The sequence below is a fragment of the Molossus molossus genome, unplaced genomic scaffold (genome assembly GCF_014108415.1).
Source record: "Molossus molossus isolate mMolMol1 unplaced genomic scaffold, mMolMol1.p scaffold_m16_p_14, whole genome shotgun sequence".
NCBI lineage: Eukaryota > Metazoa > Chordata > Mammalia > Chiroptera > Molossidae > Molossus > Molossus molossus.
In genome coordinates this window covers 38788987-38805967 of record NW_023425349.1, presented here as the reverse complement: position 1 = coordinate 38805967, position 16981 = coordinate 38788987, and the positions used below count along the sequence as shown (strand labels likewise).

General features: G+C 41.8%; 1 protein-coding gene across 2 annotated transcripts in view; it reads left to right on the top strand.

Annotated features, from left to right (window-relative positions):
- NTRK2 (neurotrophic receptor tyrosine kinase 2) overlaps positions 1 to 16981 on the top strand; it is a 334115-nt gene that overhangs the window by 18596 nt on the left and 298538 nt on the right. For both annotated transcript variants that reach the window (XM_036261082.1, XM_036261083.1), the window contains exons 4-5: positions 12759 to 12833; positions 12947 to 13018. In XM_036261082.1, coding sequence (XP_036116975.1) covers positions 12759 to 12833; positions 12947 to 13018 — 147 coding nt within the window. The remainder of the gene's footprint in view (positions 1 to 12758; positions 12834 to 12946; positions 13019 to 16981) is intronic.

The following is a 16981-nucleotide window of genomic DNA, read 5'->3' as shown; positions in this document are numbered from 1 at the left end:
TTCAGTGGCATTAAGTACATTCAAGTTGTGCAAGTAACACCACTGTCAATTTCCAGAACTCTTTTTATTTTGCAAATCTGAAACCATGTCCATTGAACAACTGCCCATTCCCATGGCCCTGGCTTCTGGCAACCACCACGTTGCGTTCTGCTTCTATGAATCTGACTGTTCTAGGTACCTCAAAATTATGTCCTTTTGAATAATGGTATACCTTGAATTAAAAGTTTTTATAAGAAGCTTGTTTAGAATTTTTTAATTCACTCTATTTCCCTTCTGCAAAATAGCTTTTCTTTTTTCTTTAATCCTCACTCAAGGATTTTTTTCATTGATTTTTTTTTTTAGATAGAGTGGGAGGTAGAGAAAGAGAGAGAAACATTGATGTGAGAGAGACAAGTCCACTGGTTGCCTCCTGTACAACCCTGACCAGGGCCGGGGATCAAACCCACAACCGAGTTATGTGCCCTTCACTGGGAATAGAACTCAGACTCTTTGGTCTGCAGGTCGATGCTCTAACCACTGAGGAAACCAGCCAGGGCAAAATAGTTTTTCTTTATTGTGGCCTTATGCAACCACTTATGGTAGATCTTTTTCCACCAGCATCTTTGTAGTTTAACGCCAAAGAAAGTAATCTCTAACCTTCTATAAAAGTGACTGAAGGTTAACATGTGAAGTGAAACCAGTAAGGATAAAGTTGGAAGTGTTCCTCATATTCTATGGCTCCCCTTACCCCCACAGCCTAAAAATATTGGCTGAAACATTGTGCCAAAATCAAAACAGACCTTCACAGAGATCCTAAAATGTTACCACTTGAATCATTCTCTTTTCTTGACATTATACCTCATTTTCCGTTTTCTCTGTGCTCTGCTTGATCTATCCTGAAGTTGGAGCAGAAATATTAGTTCCACGGTTCTCTTTGTGTGCAATGCTTTGACCTGACCGGAGGCCAAGAGCTTTCAAAGTCATGTTCTGCTGTGATTCGTGCTGACTTGATGCTGCTTAGAATTCTTAATGCCTGGGCTAATCCTCGGAACTTCTTTTTCACTTGTCACAGATGAAACATTGATCAGCCTGCAATAACAGGGAAAAGACATTTTATTAAAAAAAGATAACTTACGTGTTGCATTGGAGTCGCAAGAAGATTTCACTTATTTATGACAGCTCACTCTGAACACGAATGAATCATGGATGAAATGATTTACTAACTCACTTCTTGAAAACAAGTATAGGATGATTCTGTACTGTCAGCATATGTGTCATAACGGCCATGGAATGTGTATTGGCCACAAATATTAGAAATGTTACAATTAATCAGTTTAACAGCAGTATTGGAATAACTGATGACCATTATTTTAGACAATAAGGGTAATATGGTAGAAATGAGACGGGGGAGGGAATGAGGACTAGGAAAAGAGAGCACAGGGCCCCTGCTCGCTCGGAGTTGACACAGTTGCTGGAACCGAGCGCAACACTTGTGCTCAGCTTTGCTGGCAGCGAGAAGAGAAGCTCATTATGAGGAAGGAGAATGCCTCCTGATTCCACAGGAACATGGCTTTGTCTGGCACTGTGTTCCGAAAGGAATTTCTTATGCAGGGACAATGAGTGATGTAATTCATAGCTTTTATGAAAAATGCAAAAGTAGATTTTATTTCTTCTTACTGAGAAGGCGAGTGAAAGTTGGGGGTTGTGACAAGGACCTCAATTCTGCAAGGAGGCTAAAGTGGTTCCAGAATTTAATCTCTGGGTGCTGTGTTTACAAAATGGATACAACATGGGATCTTAGTCCTCCATCCCCACATACCCTTTGCTGAGCCAGGCTTTGCTAGAAGCTGGACTGCACATAATTTGAAGTGGTCTTTTCTGACCAGGGACTGGAAATTTTAATTTCTGTTGCTGGTTAAGGCCAGATCCAGTCTTTTTGGAAACCAGACAAGCAGATGGTCAGGCTGACATCCTTTTACAAAGACCAAGCCGCCTGTCCTGCGTGCTCATCCAGGTGGAAACTGCGTGGTCAGCGGACGAAGATGAGCTTTGGAGGTACCAGTGGGCAGATCCAAGCTTGCAGGGGAAGCAGCCCTTTGCCCCAGAATGTGGACAGATGCTCAGCTGAGACTGCAGAGTTCCACCCACAGGGCCAGCAGAGATGGTTTTAGCCTAGGAGCTGTTAGGAGCAGGTGTGACCTGCCACTTTCCAGCCAGAGAAGAGGCCCCCTCAGGCTTCTGGGGCGCCCCCAGCCCTGAGAGGGAGGGCCCCTTGTGGGCCTGCCAGGATGAATTAGCTGCAGAGTATGCCGAAGGTCACCTGATGAGCTGACTTGTGTTTGTGGTGGTCTCCCATTGACCGATGTTAGAGGACGCCTGCCCCCAATAAAAATGTTGGCTTAAATATAGCTTAAGTTTGCTTCTCGATGGTAGTTTGGTGGTAGGACCATTTCCTTCTTGGCTCTTCATCTAATATGCTGAGGTGGTGTCATGATACATGTTTAGTTACTTGATTCTCATTTGCTCTGGTAAGTCATTATGACTTATCGACAAATCTGAGACCGCATGAGAAATATATAATGATAGCAGGCAAATTAGTTGGAAGGAAAACAATTTTGGGGGGAGGTGGGTCAGGAAAAGATACATCCCTTTCTCCTGAGCATTCACCACTGTGTAAAGTATACAATGGCACTTGGGTGTGTCTCTGTTCACTTTAGTTAGTTTTTAACAACAGAGGACGTGTCTGAAGGTTCTGGAACAGGTAGAAGTAGCTTCTTTAAAAAAAGTAATATATTTTTGTTGTGGTCCCTGTGTCACTTGGTTTGATGAGACTCTGTTTCAGGATCTCTGTGTGCGGAGATGACATATCAATGTCGAAGAATAGTTGGAACATTGAAGTCTCAGAGGAAATTACAAGCGAGGATTATGTCAGGTGTCATAAAATCTTTCCACGGGCCAGTGAAATAGCCGAGGCTTCGGGAATGTTACCAACTGGAAATGTGCCCCAGCCCCCCAGGGGCTCTGCCACTCAGCTCGTCCTGACCGCGGCTGGGAAGAAATGCCAGTCCAGTTTGGCAGACCTCCTGTTTTTTGTTTTTTTTGTTTGTTTGTTTTAAGAAAATATGGAAATTCAGGTTTCTAAAACTCGAAATCTTTCTATTTTGAAAAGCCAGTGGCTAATAAGAAAATATAGAAAGTAAAGGACCCTGTATTGTCTTGATCTGGGCCACGTGCTGTTGCTGGGACTCCTGGTCTACCAGTGTGCGAGGTGTTCACATCACATTGTTTGTAGGCTGGGTCCAATCCTCAGTCTGCGTGAGAGGCTGTTATTTAATTTAAGTCAAATGAAACTTACATTTTCCTAGTGAAGATGGATGTGTTTTAGGTAGAAAGCCAACTTTGAGGTCTTTTTTTAGAATTCATTTTTCTGGTCATAAATGTAGCATTTCTCGTTGGGAACCACCTTGTTGAGAGAGGTAGGTAAGAAAAAGCTATATAAATGTTCAGAGAGAAAGCCAGAGTGTAATTTTTTTCCCTTCATAATATTTTGCTGACACTTTCTTATAATTTGTGTACCAAAGGGAAAGATGTTATTAAGTCCAAATTGCCCCTTTCACAGGTGTGGACACTGGGGGGCAAGGTAAGTAAGATGAGCTCATCATTTAGCTAGTGACAAACCAGCCCTTGAACCTTGGTCTTCTGCTCATATTTAATAATAATTAGCATTAATTGAGGCCCTCAGTTGTGCTGGGGAAGTTTCCTAATTTTCCCAACAACCCCATGAGGTAGTTATTGTTGTTATTCCATTTTATAGACAAGTAAACTGAGGCATAGGGGCTTGCCCAGGCCACATAGCTGGTGAGAGGTGAGCTGGTGGAGGGTGTTTACCCCTCACACCGAACCACTTACATTCTTTTCCAGGAACTTGAATTCTTAAATTCCTAGGCTATTTGGGCTATCCAAGAAGGTGCAGTTCTCAGAGCTTGGCATTGTAGAAGAATCTGAAGAAGATAAATTAATATCTCCTCTTATTCTATGTAGATATAATACACAGCAGCATCCTGTCAAATGTCCTCATTCCTTTTCATTGACTGTTGATTTTTAGGCCCTGCTTATTTGTGCAGGTCCACTTTGCAGAAAAAAATTATTCCTTACTGGAAGTGCTGGATTTATAAGTCCTTAGTCCTAGTGGTCAGTGGCTGTGAGCTCAGGAATTGAGGCAGGTAGATCTGGGTTCAGATCCTGTCTTGGCAGCGATGTGACCTTGGGGAAGTGACGTGGCATGGTTGGGCCTCAGTTTTCTCTTTTGAGAAGTAGAAACAGTCGCCGTGCTCTCCTGGTAGCATTGTTGTGTTAAGAGAGTCAATCCCTGGGTACCCAGTACCTGGCTCACAGTCTGCACTCTATAAACAGAATTACTGATGCTGCTTCTGTGCCAACGACCAACAAATGGTGGAAATACGGGTACCACCCAGTGTAACCTAGCAGGCCATTCAGATTCTGAGCATGCTTTTTTGCTGTTCTCTATATCCATGTCTTCACAGTTGAGGTGGTGTATCCTGTCTTAAGAATGAAGTGAGAGCCCTGGCCGGTTTGGCTCAGCGGTTAGAGCGTCAGCCTGCGGTCCAGAGAGTCCCGGGTTCGGTTTCCACTAAGGGCACGTACCCGGGTTGCAGTTTGTCCCCGGCCCTGGTTGGGTTGTGTGGGTGGCAACCACTTGATGTGTTTCTCTCACATCGATGTTACTCTCTCCCTCCCACTCTATCTGAACAAAAAATGTAAAAATGTCCTCGGCTGAGGATAAAAAACAAAAAAAGAAAAAAAGAATGGAGTGATAAATTGAGAAATTCCTGTATTGAGTCCTGCTTTGACCTGTCATGGATTGACTTTCATAACACTTTCTGCCTAGTTGTAGACTCAGGGGAACTCAGGGGACAAGGCATATTTTTTACAGTTTTATTATGTTCCCTGTGATGGAATCCTGGGGCTGAGAGGATCCTATCAGAGTTGAAATGCCTCACCCCATGCTGTAAACCTGAGCACCTCTCACAATCTCTGGTGATGTTTAGGTTCTACTGACTTTTATTAGCTTATTTATTTATTTGGTGGTGGTGATGGGGCGGCCCGGGTAGCAGGAAGTGATTTTATTTTGAAGAGTGGCCATTATATATATTCACTGCTGTTTTCATTTCTTTTCGGTGTATTGCCAAAGTACAGTTCAGATAATACAGTCTAAGCTAAAGGGGAATTTTATTTTAGAGCAATACTGCTGTTAGGCTAATACACACAAAGAAAAGATGCATTAGAAACGACTCTGTTGCCTGGGCAGATTACCTAGAGGAATTATTTGATAGGTTTAAAGCCAGTGTGAAATCTATTAAAATGAGATGAGTGCCCTTTCCAGGAACCTGTAATTCAAAAATGTTTCTGTGAATTTTTTCTAAAATTACCTCTCTTCTCTTCCAAAAAAAAAAAAAAAAATTACCAATAAGCTTTTTGTTAAGCCCGAGGAGAGGAAACTCTTTACCCTCAGGAAAATGTCTTAGTGAAGGATGTCCAATTGAGACTGGAGAAGCACACTGGTGACAATACGAAATAAAATGACAGACAGTAGAGACATAGCTTATGTTTATATTCTTTCTCTGTTGACATCTGGTCTCTCTTCAAGGCCTGACCTACCCAATCATATCTTGTCATCCCTTCCACCATGGCCTGACCGCCCAGGTCCTTGAATCTCTGCTTGGAGCCTTCTCTTTTGTGCTTATCAATCACCGTGGCAGTGAGCACTGTCCCCAGAGAGCATCACCTCCCTTGGATATCTATCTTCATGGATATGAAGATTCTTGGCAGCTATTTCTAGTCTTTACATTCCTGAGACCGAGGGGGTTTGGTGGCAAATAAGTGCTCATTTCCAAGGGCAATTAATTTTTATATTTAAAAGAATAAATAAACACTGTAGTTAGTTTTAATGTATTGTGTGTGTGTGATCTAAATTCACTTCTAGATTGGACAAATTTTCTTTCCAAATTGGCTCTCCATCCTCTTCTGTTACTGTCTTTCCTTTTCTACATGATAAATGCAGTTATTTTCTATGATCACAATTTTCATTTAGCATTTACTGTCCGTCTTTCATGCACGTGTGTATGTATCTGGTCCTTCCAGGGGGAGAATAAAAGTCCAAGTGGAGGATGTTTAGGTTTGTTTGATGGTGCTAAGTCCACTGGCATTCGTGAAAATCAGCCCTGTGAGTACATGGCCTGGAGATGCAGTTAGATGGATAAACCCCCTTCATTTAAAGAGCTTGCAGTTCAGCTGGGGAGTCAGATAGGTTCATAGAAAAACATAAATTTTTTTCAGATGGCTCAGTTGGTTAGAGTGTCATCCTGTACACCAAAAGGTGAGGGTTAGACACGGTCAGAGCTCATACCTAGGTATGGGTTTGATCCCTGGTTAGGGCATATATAGGAGGCAACTGATCAATGTTTCTCTCTCATCTCTCTCTCTTTCTCTCTCCTTCCTCTCTCTCTAAAAAATTCAATAAAAATATATCCTTGGGCGAGGATTCAAAATAAATACAAATGTGGGTACAAAGAGTACCTCCATTTCTTCTAATTATTAACTACAAAGTTAAGAAGTATAATAAATTCTAAAAAAAAAAAAGTGCTTGCCAAGTGATAGAATAAAAATGTTGTGGTAGAAAAGAGCCTTTTTTGGTATTGCATAGAAATCAAGCAATGTTTCAGATCGACAGGGCCCCAGAATAGATTTAGGTGAATTCTTCGACAAGTGCTTTGAATATGGGATCCAACTTTTAGGGCAGTAGATAGTGGTCTTGGAATATAGTAAAAGTGTAAAACAACATTCACGATAATACGAGGTCCAGCCCAGAGTCCTATATTTGAATTGAGAATGGAGGAAGCCTATCTGGGCAAAGCAGGGCGGCTGATGGCTAAGGATGACTCCACACTGCACGCTGGTGGAGCGGTGGGCCAGAGGCCTGGGAGTCCCAGGAGCCAAGTGAGAGAAAGTCTTAAGGAGTATCAAATTAAACAAGTCCAAATCCACCAAGTCTTCCTGTCACTGTTCAGAGGCTGCTGACTTCCCTAAAAGAGAATGAAGGATAGAAGGACAGAAACTTGGTTTTCCATGAACAACCAAAGCTCTGTTGAACTCATGAGATTCTCATCAGACAAGTTCTGGGACGTCGGCTCTGGAGGGGGGGGGGGATGGATTGTGTCTTAAAACCCACGGTGCCTGGGCGTTCCAGAACGGTGGGCATAGGTCAGAGGAGTTAAGGGTTGTCATGGAGAGGATGCTTTTGAGAAAGGCCTGCGCCAAAATGCCGGGCCTTCCCACTGCTTCTTTGGGAGCCAAATTGTTCCTGGAGATGTGTTTTTTAAGCAAAGCTTGACTCAGTAAAGAGACCTCAGAGTTTGATGGCACTGTGACTGGAGTGATTGGGAAATGGGTTTCTCGGGGGAAAGCCTGCTGGCGCCTCCTTCACTGGTCTGCCCTGGCCTGGCTCTTCCTCTCCTTCCTGACCCGGGGTGGTCTGAGCGAGGGCAGTGAGCTGGGAGAATACAGAAGACCTGGTGTTGCCAAGATCCTCCTGGAGACATGCGGAGATCACCAGTAGGGGGCAGCCCAGCATGCTCCTTAGTCTCCTGGTTCCGGAGGAGCCGCTCTGGGGCAGAGAGCAGAGGGCTTTTAGATGTCTGTTCTTGGATGGTCCAGGCAGCTAGAACTTGAGCCCAGGTTGTCCACGGAGTAACTGAGAAGCTCCGGAGTTCAGCCTCCCTGCAGTCATTTCACTTCTATGCCTGTCTCTGTCTCTTTCCCTCCCTCCCTCCTTTTCTTCCCTCTTCATACACGTTTAAAACTCAAAAAAATGCAATGACATAACAATAACTTCATGTACTTATATTCAGAACCAACACTTTAATATTTTGGTCTTTTTTGTTACAAGTCTTTTCTCCTTTAATAAGAGAAATAGTTTAGTAGTTTAACAAAATAAAGATTTTAACAATTTGTTTCTTTGTCCCAGACCCATTCTGTTTTCCCAAGGTGATCTTACCTGCAATGTTTTTATACTTTACATATACCTGACTGTGGACATTATGCAGTTGTTTTCTGCATATTTTTCTTTAAAAATAAGACAGAACAAACAAATAAAAACTCATAGACGCAGACGACAGTATGGTGGTTACCAGAGGGAAGGGGGGTGGGGCAGGTAGAAGAGGGTACAGGGGGTCAAATACATGACGAGAGAAAGAGATTTGACTTTGGGTGGCAAAAACCCAATGTAACATACAGGTCGTGTATTATAGAATCGTACACTTGAAACCTATGTAATTTTATTAACCAATATCACCCCAATAAATTTAATACAATTATTTTTTATTTAAAAGAAAATTTTTTTTCTTAATTGATTTTTAGGGAGAGAGGAAGGGGGAGGGAGAGAGAGAGGTAGAAACATCGATGAGAGAGACCCTCGACTGGCCGCCTCCTGCATGCCCCTCACTGGGGATCAGGCCCACAACCTGGGCATGTGCCCTGACTGGGAATCGAACCGGCGACCTCTTGGTGCATGGGTCGACACTCAACCACTGAACCACACCGGCTGGGCAGTTTAATAAAAATTTTATATTTTTTTCATAAATTGTTTTATATTATATGTATATATATTATGCAATTTGACTTACTGTTGTTCTCATTTAACATGAAGATCTCTTTCTGCTCAAATATAAAGATCTGGTTCAATCCAACTTATGCATTTAACACATTTTGTTTTTTCTTAAAATTAAATTTATCAAAATAAAATTGGCTTATAACATTATATACATTTCAGGAGTACATTATAATTTGATATCTATATATTCTATTGTGTTCACCACCCAATAGTTTACCTCTCTTGCCATCTCTTTGCCCCCCTTTCCCCAGTTTGCCCTCTCTCTTCCCTGTGATAACCAGCATCCTTGTCGTCTGGATCTGTGAGTTTGACTTTGTTTGTTTTGTTAGTTTGTTTGTTACTTTTTTGTTTTATATTCCACATATGAGTGAAGTCCTAAGGTTTTTATCTTTTTCTGTATGACTTATTCCACTTAGCATAATACCCTCAAGATCCATTCATGTTGTAACATGGCAATATTTCAATATTTCATCCTTTTTTTTTTTTTTTTTTTTTTTTATGGCTGAGTAGTTTCTTTATTGATGGATACTTGAGTTGTTCCCAGTTTTTGATTCTGACCGTTTATACAGGGCATATTCTTGTATATGCCTCCTTTTGTGCATGTGTAAGGCTTTCTCTTGGGTGAATACTTGGACATGGAATTACTGGGCCATGAAGTGTGTTAATTTATAATTTTCCAGGATACTGGTAAATCACTCTTCAAAGTGGTTATACCAGTTTATACTCCCTCTACAATGTAAGAGAAATTCTTCACATCCTTAGAAGAGTTTTATATTGTCAGTCTTTAAACATTTTGTCACTGTAGCATGAAATGAATGGTATGTCATTATTTAATTTGCCTTTCAGATTCCTTGTGGGGTGAGCAGCATTTTATGTTTCTTGGCCTTGAGTTTCCCCTTTGTCCATTGTCTGTTACTAACTTCACTGGTCTCCTTTCTAGCCCTGTGCCTCCTCGGTGGTAGCTAAGGAGAGTTCCTTAGGCGAGCTTTCGTGACCACTTTATCACCAGCAGCTATTGTGTGGGCACCTCTGCAGATGGTAACTCACGAAAGGGAATTCCTGGCATCTGCGAGGATGCTAGCCGAACTTTTAATCCAGTTCTTCTGTTGATTTTTCCATTTTAAACATGAGAAAAATTCATTATTTATCTAGGACATTCCTGTCTCCACAGTGGAAGAGTATTCTTTAGTGACTATTCTTTTTTCTTTTATAATTTCATATGGTTCTTTTGATGGTTTTCCACAAAATTGCCTGTCTAGTCTGAGGTCCAAGAGCAGTTATACTTTGCTTAATGTCTGACTTATTTTCATCCCATGAACACTCTGCATTTACCACTGACCAAATTTATTTCTCATTCCTTCTTTTCTTGGGTGTTGATGACGAGAAAGCCAAGAAATAAGCTTGTAGCTTTTTTCTAATAAGTACATACATTTTAAAACCTAATTCCTGGTTCTGTTGATGCCTCTGTCCTTGCTTTTCTTTCTTCTATGACTTCCCATTTTTGTTTTTGCTAGCTCACTGTATTTTATTGAGTACTACTGGGGAGTTTATGAATTAAAAATCTGGTGAAAAGTGAAATAAAAATAAAATAAAGGGCATAAATAACTAAAAGATGAATACTCTGTGCCACAGTTGATTAAGGACTACTGAGTGTCAGGCCTTTGATAAGCATGGAGGATACAGCGATGTCCAGGCAAAGAGAGTTGATGTTTTCAGAACTTTGACACCTGCCTTCCTAGCTCAGCGGTAAGGAGTGGACAGACTTCGCCGAAAGTCCTGATTGTGACCCCAACCGAAACCTTACCCACGTTATTTGCCTTTTTTACTGCAGTTCAGTGAAAAAAAGCATTAAAATTTAGAGCTCTCTGAAATCTAATTTTTATTGGGAGGTGGTTTAGAAAGAGGAGATCACTGTAGTCTCTACTGAAAATATTAGTGGAATGAAAATCTTGGAAGAATGTATCTACTGTGTGATAATTTTGAAGCATTTCATAAAAACTCTTGATGTTGAAAATTGTTGTTTGAGCCTTAGGTTAGAGTCTTAAAATGTTTTCTTCTGTGCGGGGTAGGAGATAAGTGAATGAATCCCTTCTGCAGTCTATTAAGTGCCAGGCCTTGGGTACCAGGAAGAACCAAGATCTCTGAGTAGAAGATGCTTTCTACCTTGGAGGTTGCATTTTTATGTAACGGGGGACAGTGTTTATGTGGGTCCTTTTAAAATTACTTCTCTTTGGTGTAAGTTTGTTCCCTGAAATAACTTACATATTTTATTTTATTTTTTGTTAATCTTCACCTGAGGATATTTTTCCATTGATTTTTAGAGAGAGTGAAAGGGACGGAAGGAGAGAGAGAGCAAGACAGAAAGAGAGAGACATTGATTGGTTGCCTTTTGCATGATCTTGACTGAGACTGGGGATCAAACCTGCAAACCAGATAAATGCCCTTGACTGAAGATCAAACCCACAACTCTCTGGTCCATGGGCTGATGCTCTAACTGCTGTGTCCAACCGACTAGGGCCATTTACTTATTTTATTTATAAATTTTTTTTTCTACCATAAATCTTTGTTTTGTTTTAGATTAAGTAGAAGGGACTGATGCTGTATCTTCTCCCAAATTGGTTATGTTTTTATTGTTTTCTTTATTTTTTTATTTGAACTCATTTTGGTAACAGCAGGATTGTATATTTGTTTTCAATGTCTTAACTGGAATATGTTATATATCTTAATGGAAAAGAAAGAAAAAATGCATCCTAGCATAACTTCCTATAGTGACTTTGGAACTCTAAGTGTTGCCCATCCATCCATCCATTGAGATATCCATCCATCCATCCATCCATCCATCCATCCATCCATCCATCCATCCTTTATCTGTTGAATACCTGTCTTGTGCAAGATACTTTGCTAGATGCTGTGGTGCATATTAAGAACTATAAAACAGGATCCAGCTATCTTCAGAGAGGCTGTGATCTAAGAAAAATGGATAGACAGGTTCTCAAATAACTGTCACAAGGAAATTCCATGGAGGCAATTTTAACAGCCTTCTGTTTGTATCACTAGGTTTGTATTCTCGGTTGCAGGGGACGGAAATTCAGAACAAACTTCAGTTAGTGACTTCTAACCTCAGAGATGGCTGGATTCAAAGGCTCAAGCGGCATTTTCAATGTTCTGTCTTTCTTTGTATCTCCTCTCTCTCTTTTCTCCTGTGTGCTGACCTCATTTGTGGATAGTCTCTTTCCTTGTGGCAGAACAATGTCCCATGGAAGCCCCAGCCCTGTGTAATCATTCAGCTAGGATTCCAAAGAAAGAGAGAGAGACTCTGTCCCAGCAGTCATCTAGTTAATATAGGGAAGCTTCTCATTGTTCTAGTTGAGGTCACATGCCCAACTCTAAGCCAGTCATCATGGTCAAGGGGATGGAATTCTCTGTAGCCAGAGCCACCAGTTTATTCCTATATTTGAGGATTTGGGGGGAGGGTAGAGGAGAGTTCTTACAGACAGGACTAGGGCCATGTGGGGTTTGTACAATTGTGCTTCCTGAAAGGACAAGTTGGTATTAATACTGACACAGCAGAAAGAGGGATGGTGGGCCAGGAAAAGGGAAAGTAGGGAAGAAGAGAGGGAGGGAAAGAAAGAGAGAAAAAGGGGAGGGGAGGTAAGAGGAGTAATTGCTTCTCTTGGAATGTGAGGACAGGTGTGCTTTGTCCTGTGTGTGATGATGCCAACATGCCCATGGCTGTTGCCATCAGGGTGAACTGCCTTTGAGAGGCTGTGACTGCATTTCCAAGTGATTTTTACCTCTGTGCACAGGGATGCACACTGAGAGGGGAGGCAAACTGAAACTGTTAGTTGAAAGGGTGATACAAAAATTAAGAAAAATGAAGCCTGGCAAACCTGCTCAATCCTGGTTTCTTCTCAGTCACACTCACTTTTGCTCCCCTAGCTGAAATTTTTTTTTTTTTTTTAATGATGGGATTAGGTTGGGTGGGAAAAGATCACCTGGAGCGCCCTGGTGATGTTGTATGGAAGTTACCCATTCTTTTATGTACTGTCTATGTTCTGAGTCAATGGTTTTCACTCTCTGCTTTTTGCAGTTACATTGCAAATCAGAAAAGGTTAGAAATCATCAACGAAGATGATGTTGAAGCTTACGTGGGACTGAAAAATCTGTGAGTACTCAGGACTTGTGTACTTTATCTCAGAACTTTTCTTTATGCTCTGTTAGAGTGAGGTGGCACTCGTCGGTTAGTTCTAACATGTATGCAATTATCTGTTTTCATAGGACGATTGTGGATTCTGGATTAAAATTTGTGGCTCATAAAGCATTTCTGAAAAACGGCAACTTGCAGCACATGTAAGTACATGTTGTCGTTGCTTCCCAGGACCCCACTTATTCAATATTTTTTCTTCTTTCTTTTCTAACTCTAACCCCCCTTTGTAAAAGTTGCTATAGCTGTGACAATAGCTTAGAAACATTATCTTTGATTTCTGAATAGCTTCTGAGAGGTGTTAGAACAGGCTATTTATTCCCTTTCATGAATTTCTGGGCCAGCTCCATCTTGGGCAGGTCAATGGCAAGAGTGAAAACTGTGTCCTGGTACAACGTCCCTGGTTCTTTTCCTTGGAATCATAATGTTTCCTGGAAGACATTAAACCAGTGAAATTGAAAGAAATTGACGTGGCCATGGCCTCTTCAGGGAACTAAAAATTACGAATGCTTTGCTCCCCACAATAGATCTTCTTTTGAGCTTTCATTTTTAAAAAGCTATCATCCATGATTGACAAAAGTGGAGACAAGTCCATCATGGGACATGCCGAAGGTTCAGAAGATTACTCATAGCAAATGCTTCCCCTGAAGTCATGTTGAAGCTTTGTCAACTGGAGTTAAATATAAATAAATAGGGACAATGAGAGCTTTTAGGTTGCTGGCTGCTAAATCCTGTTAGATGATGGCACTTAGTCAATAAGGTGTCATCTCCTTAAAAGGTTTCACCTTTAAACAGAGAAGGACCCACTCCTAAGCTCTGGCGGGTGTCCCCACGCCCTGATTTTCAGTGGGACCTTCCGGTGGAGGAACGTTGCCGGCATTACATTGACCCTTTTGTGTTTTGCAAATTCTCTGCAACAATAGCTTGTGTGTCTCATAGTCACCTGCATTATCTCATTGGATTTTGGTAGGGAATATCTTTTTTATGCCCGTTTCATGGACATAAAATCAGACCCAGGAAGATGTTGAAGTTTCTCAGGTCCACAGATCCAAAGTGACAGAATTATGATTCCAAGGCTCACTCCTGGCCACGTTCTTCCAAAAAGAGTACAGGCAGTAAACGCTGTGCCATACCCTCAGGTTCGAGGACCAGCTGTTCTTGTAACGTTTGTCCTGTTTCTTTTCTTGGGAAGACTAGTTCTCCAACTGATTTTCATGCTGCTTGTAAAAGAAATCGTTCTCTTAGATTTCTGCCCCAATCATGGGGCAGACTGCAAGAAAAAGTCTCTTGCCTGGACTTTCTAGGGAGATTTGTTGATACTGTGAAAAGACACACACACCCCTTAATTTCATAAAGCCAGTATGTTGACTTCATATTTTATAGGTGGCGTTAATGATGAAGTTGATTTAAAAATAAAGTCTGTAGAATGAAGATAAAAAGCATTTGGCAAAAATGTGACCAAACTCCGAGGAACTTTATTAACACATTTCATTTCAATGCTTTTTGGCATCACCTCTGCAGTGGGTTTGCCCACACTGATGTCTGCATGGGCCTGAGAGCACAGACAGAGAAGCCGGAGAGAAGAAGGAGGCAAAATGCTCTAATGCAGTCACTGAAATGTGATTAGCGATCTCAGCAGTTAAGTTCTGCTAGTTTCCATATAGCTGACTCTAGACCCGAATTACTCAACAACCAGGTTTTACTGGATGTTTTACCATATCACTTCCCCTAATGTTGTGATTTTTGTATAGTGGACTATGGTTAATTGTAGTTTTAGTTGAAGACTTATTTTTTTTCTTTGTTGTACTGCTTATATTTTCCCTATTTTTCTCGTTTCATGCTATCTTTAGGAAACCAAAGCCACCTTGTGTATTTTTTCAGGGTGCTCTATGGTAGACTAATTTTGAGGGCATTCTGTGTGTTGTACATGACTTAAAAAGTCAAGTATCTGCCCTTATCTTCCAAAGAGGTGCCATTTGAAAATAGGAAACCAAAGAGATGGACATATCCTATATAGTTTTTTTTTTGTTTTTTAAATGCCAATAGTCTGGACGCTCAATCATGGGGCAGACTGCAAAGACTCCGCTGATATTTATAGACATGGTTGCATAGTAAGGCAGATGAAGTCTAGCCAGTATTCAGGTATGAAGAAGTTGTGAAATGTCCATAAGCTTCATGTATTTATGTGATGAAAGAGGCTCCTAATCACCAAATTAGGGAATTAAATTAAGTAGTTGTCTTTTGAGGACGGCAGGGAGGGAGGAGGAAATCAAGTCAAGTGCTCGTCTCTTCAGATCCTAGTCTCAACCTCTGCTTACGAGTCAAGACTCGAGGCCGCTGGCTCCCTCTCTGATTTCCTACAAGTAAATTGTGCCCTGAACTTGAATGTCAGCATGGTGGGTGACAGTGTATTGGGAAGAGATGTGTATCAGAAGCTGTTTCTCAGTGTCCCTGAGACAAGCTGATTCTCTGTTAGTTTCTCCGACAGTATGAAAATGTGCACAGGAGCATGGCTCTGCAGGTTTAGGGAAATTCAGCGTGGCTCCTGCCTCTCCCTGTCGCCACTTCCCCTCCGCCCTGCTCATATTTACAAGCATGGGGACTCTCCAGAGTCCTGTGACTGGTCACAGTTTATTTCTTGGTGCCTCAATTTCTGCCTGGCCCCTGAGAACCCAGAGACTGTGAGAAAAGCCAGCATTTGTGTTTTCCAGGGGCTTTGCAGAGGTGCTAATTAGCTCCTTTGCAAAGTCCTATAATCAAACAGTAAGAGGATTGTTGATTTTTTCCCTCCCCCCTCCTCCTGTTTTGGCTTTTGGCCCCAATAATAAGTATGGTTCATAAAACTCATCTTGTTCTTTGGCGCGTAACCCAGCTCTGGGCCGTGCTGCTGGCAGCCGGGCAGGGGCAGCTGCTCCCGGTGCCGGCTCGCTGGCTGACCCGGAATCTTGACAATGGGTGTCCTTTTTCTTTGCTCCTCTCTCCTGTTCTCCTTGGGAGGAAGGGCAGGTCCCCTGCACCCCTGCCCCCCTCCCCACACGCACTGTCAGAAGGATGGGGATTTCTGATGAAGATGAAAATATTTGTGTCTCCAAGACTGTGGGGAAGACAGGCAGATTGGCTCTTCAGTGTATCATTCTGCAGGGAAATCCATTCTTAATTCACATTCCAAAAGGAAAGGTTTATGTGGGCACGTTTTTAAACTTCCTGGTAGAGTTTGTTTCCTGTGGGTGAGCACTCTATACTCTGTGTGAAGAGGGAAGATGCACTCGTGGAGGGGAGAGGGCTCCCTTGTGCAGGTAGAGGTAGGGTTAGTGGAAATGTCAGAATAAGGCAGGGAGTGAACACACACATCCTGGAGTGAGGAGGCACAGAAGTGGCATTTGCTTTATTCATCAACCGAGCGGCCTTGGAGCATGCATTAGCTCCTTGTTGTCACCCCTTGGTGAAGGTGACCGGGCAGACATACCAACACACTTTAACTCACGACTTGGTTGGGCTGACACAGCCGACCAGCCTCAGGTAAGGGTCCAGGATTGTTGTCGGCCTCAGACTTCCAATCCTATCGGACTCTTGGCCCAACTCGCACTTTCCTGAGCAGGAAACAGATACCAAAAGGCTCTTTGCAATTCGTTGAGGTCTTGACTTTCTCTGTGAAAGTCGGTGTTGGACTTACATTCACGTTACTTACTAAACTCATGTCTACAAGCCCCATATTTTTTAAATACGTTCAACTAGTAAACAAATTCACAGAGGGTGTTGGCTGCCAGGATTATGGCTTAGAATTTCCCAACACAAGGTCTCATGGCATTGATTATTGGAAACTAAAACTCCTGCCCATTGAAAAAAAAAAACTACATATTTGGAACATGTCAGTAAATTCAGCATTATTTTTTATCCCAAATATGACACCTTTTCATTGGTTGGTGCAAATCTTAAAATGACATATTACTAGAATAGTTCAAGAGAAAATCTGACATACTCCTTGTTACCTGATTTTTTTTTTTTTTTTCTCATCCTGACATTGTCTGGTTATTTAGAAGTCATATATAAACGATGTCAGCAGTTTGTCAGTCAATGGGTGTGTTCTTCCCTATAAGGACGTGTTAAAT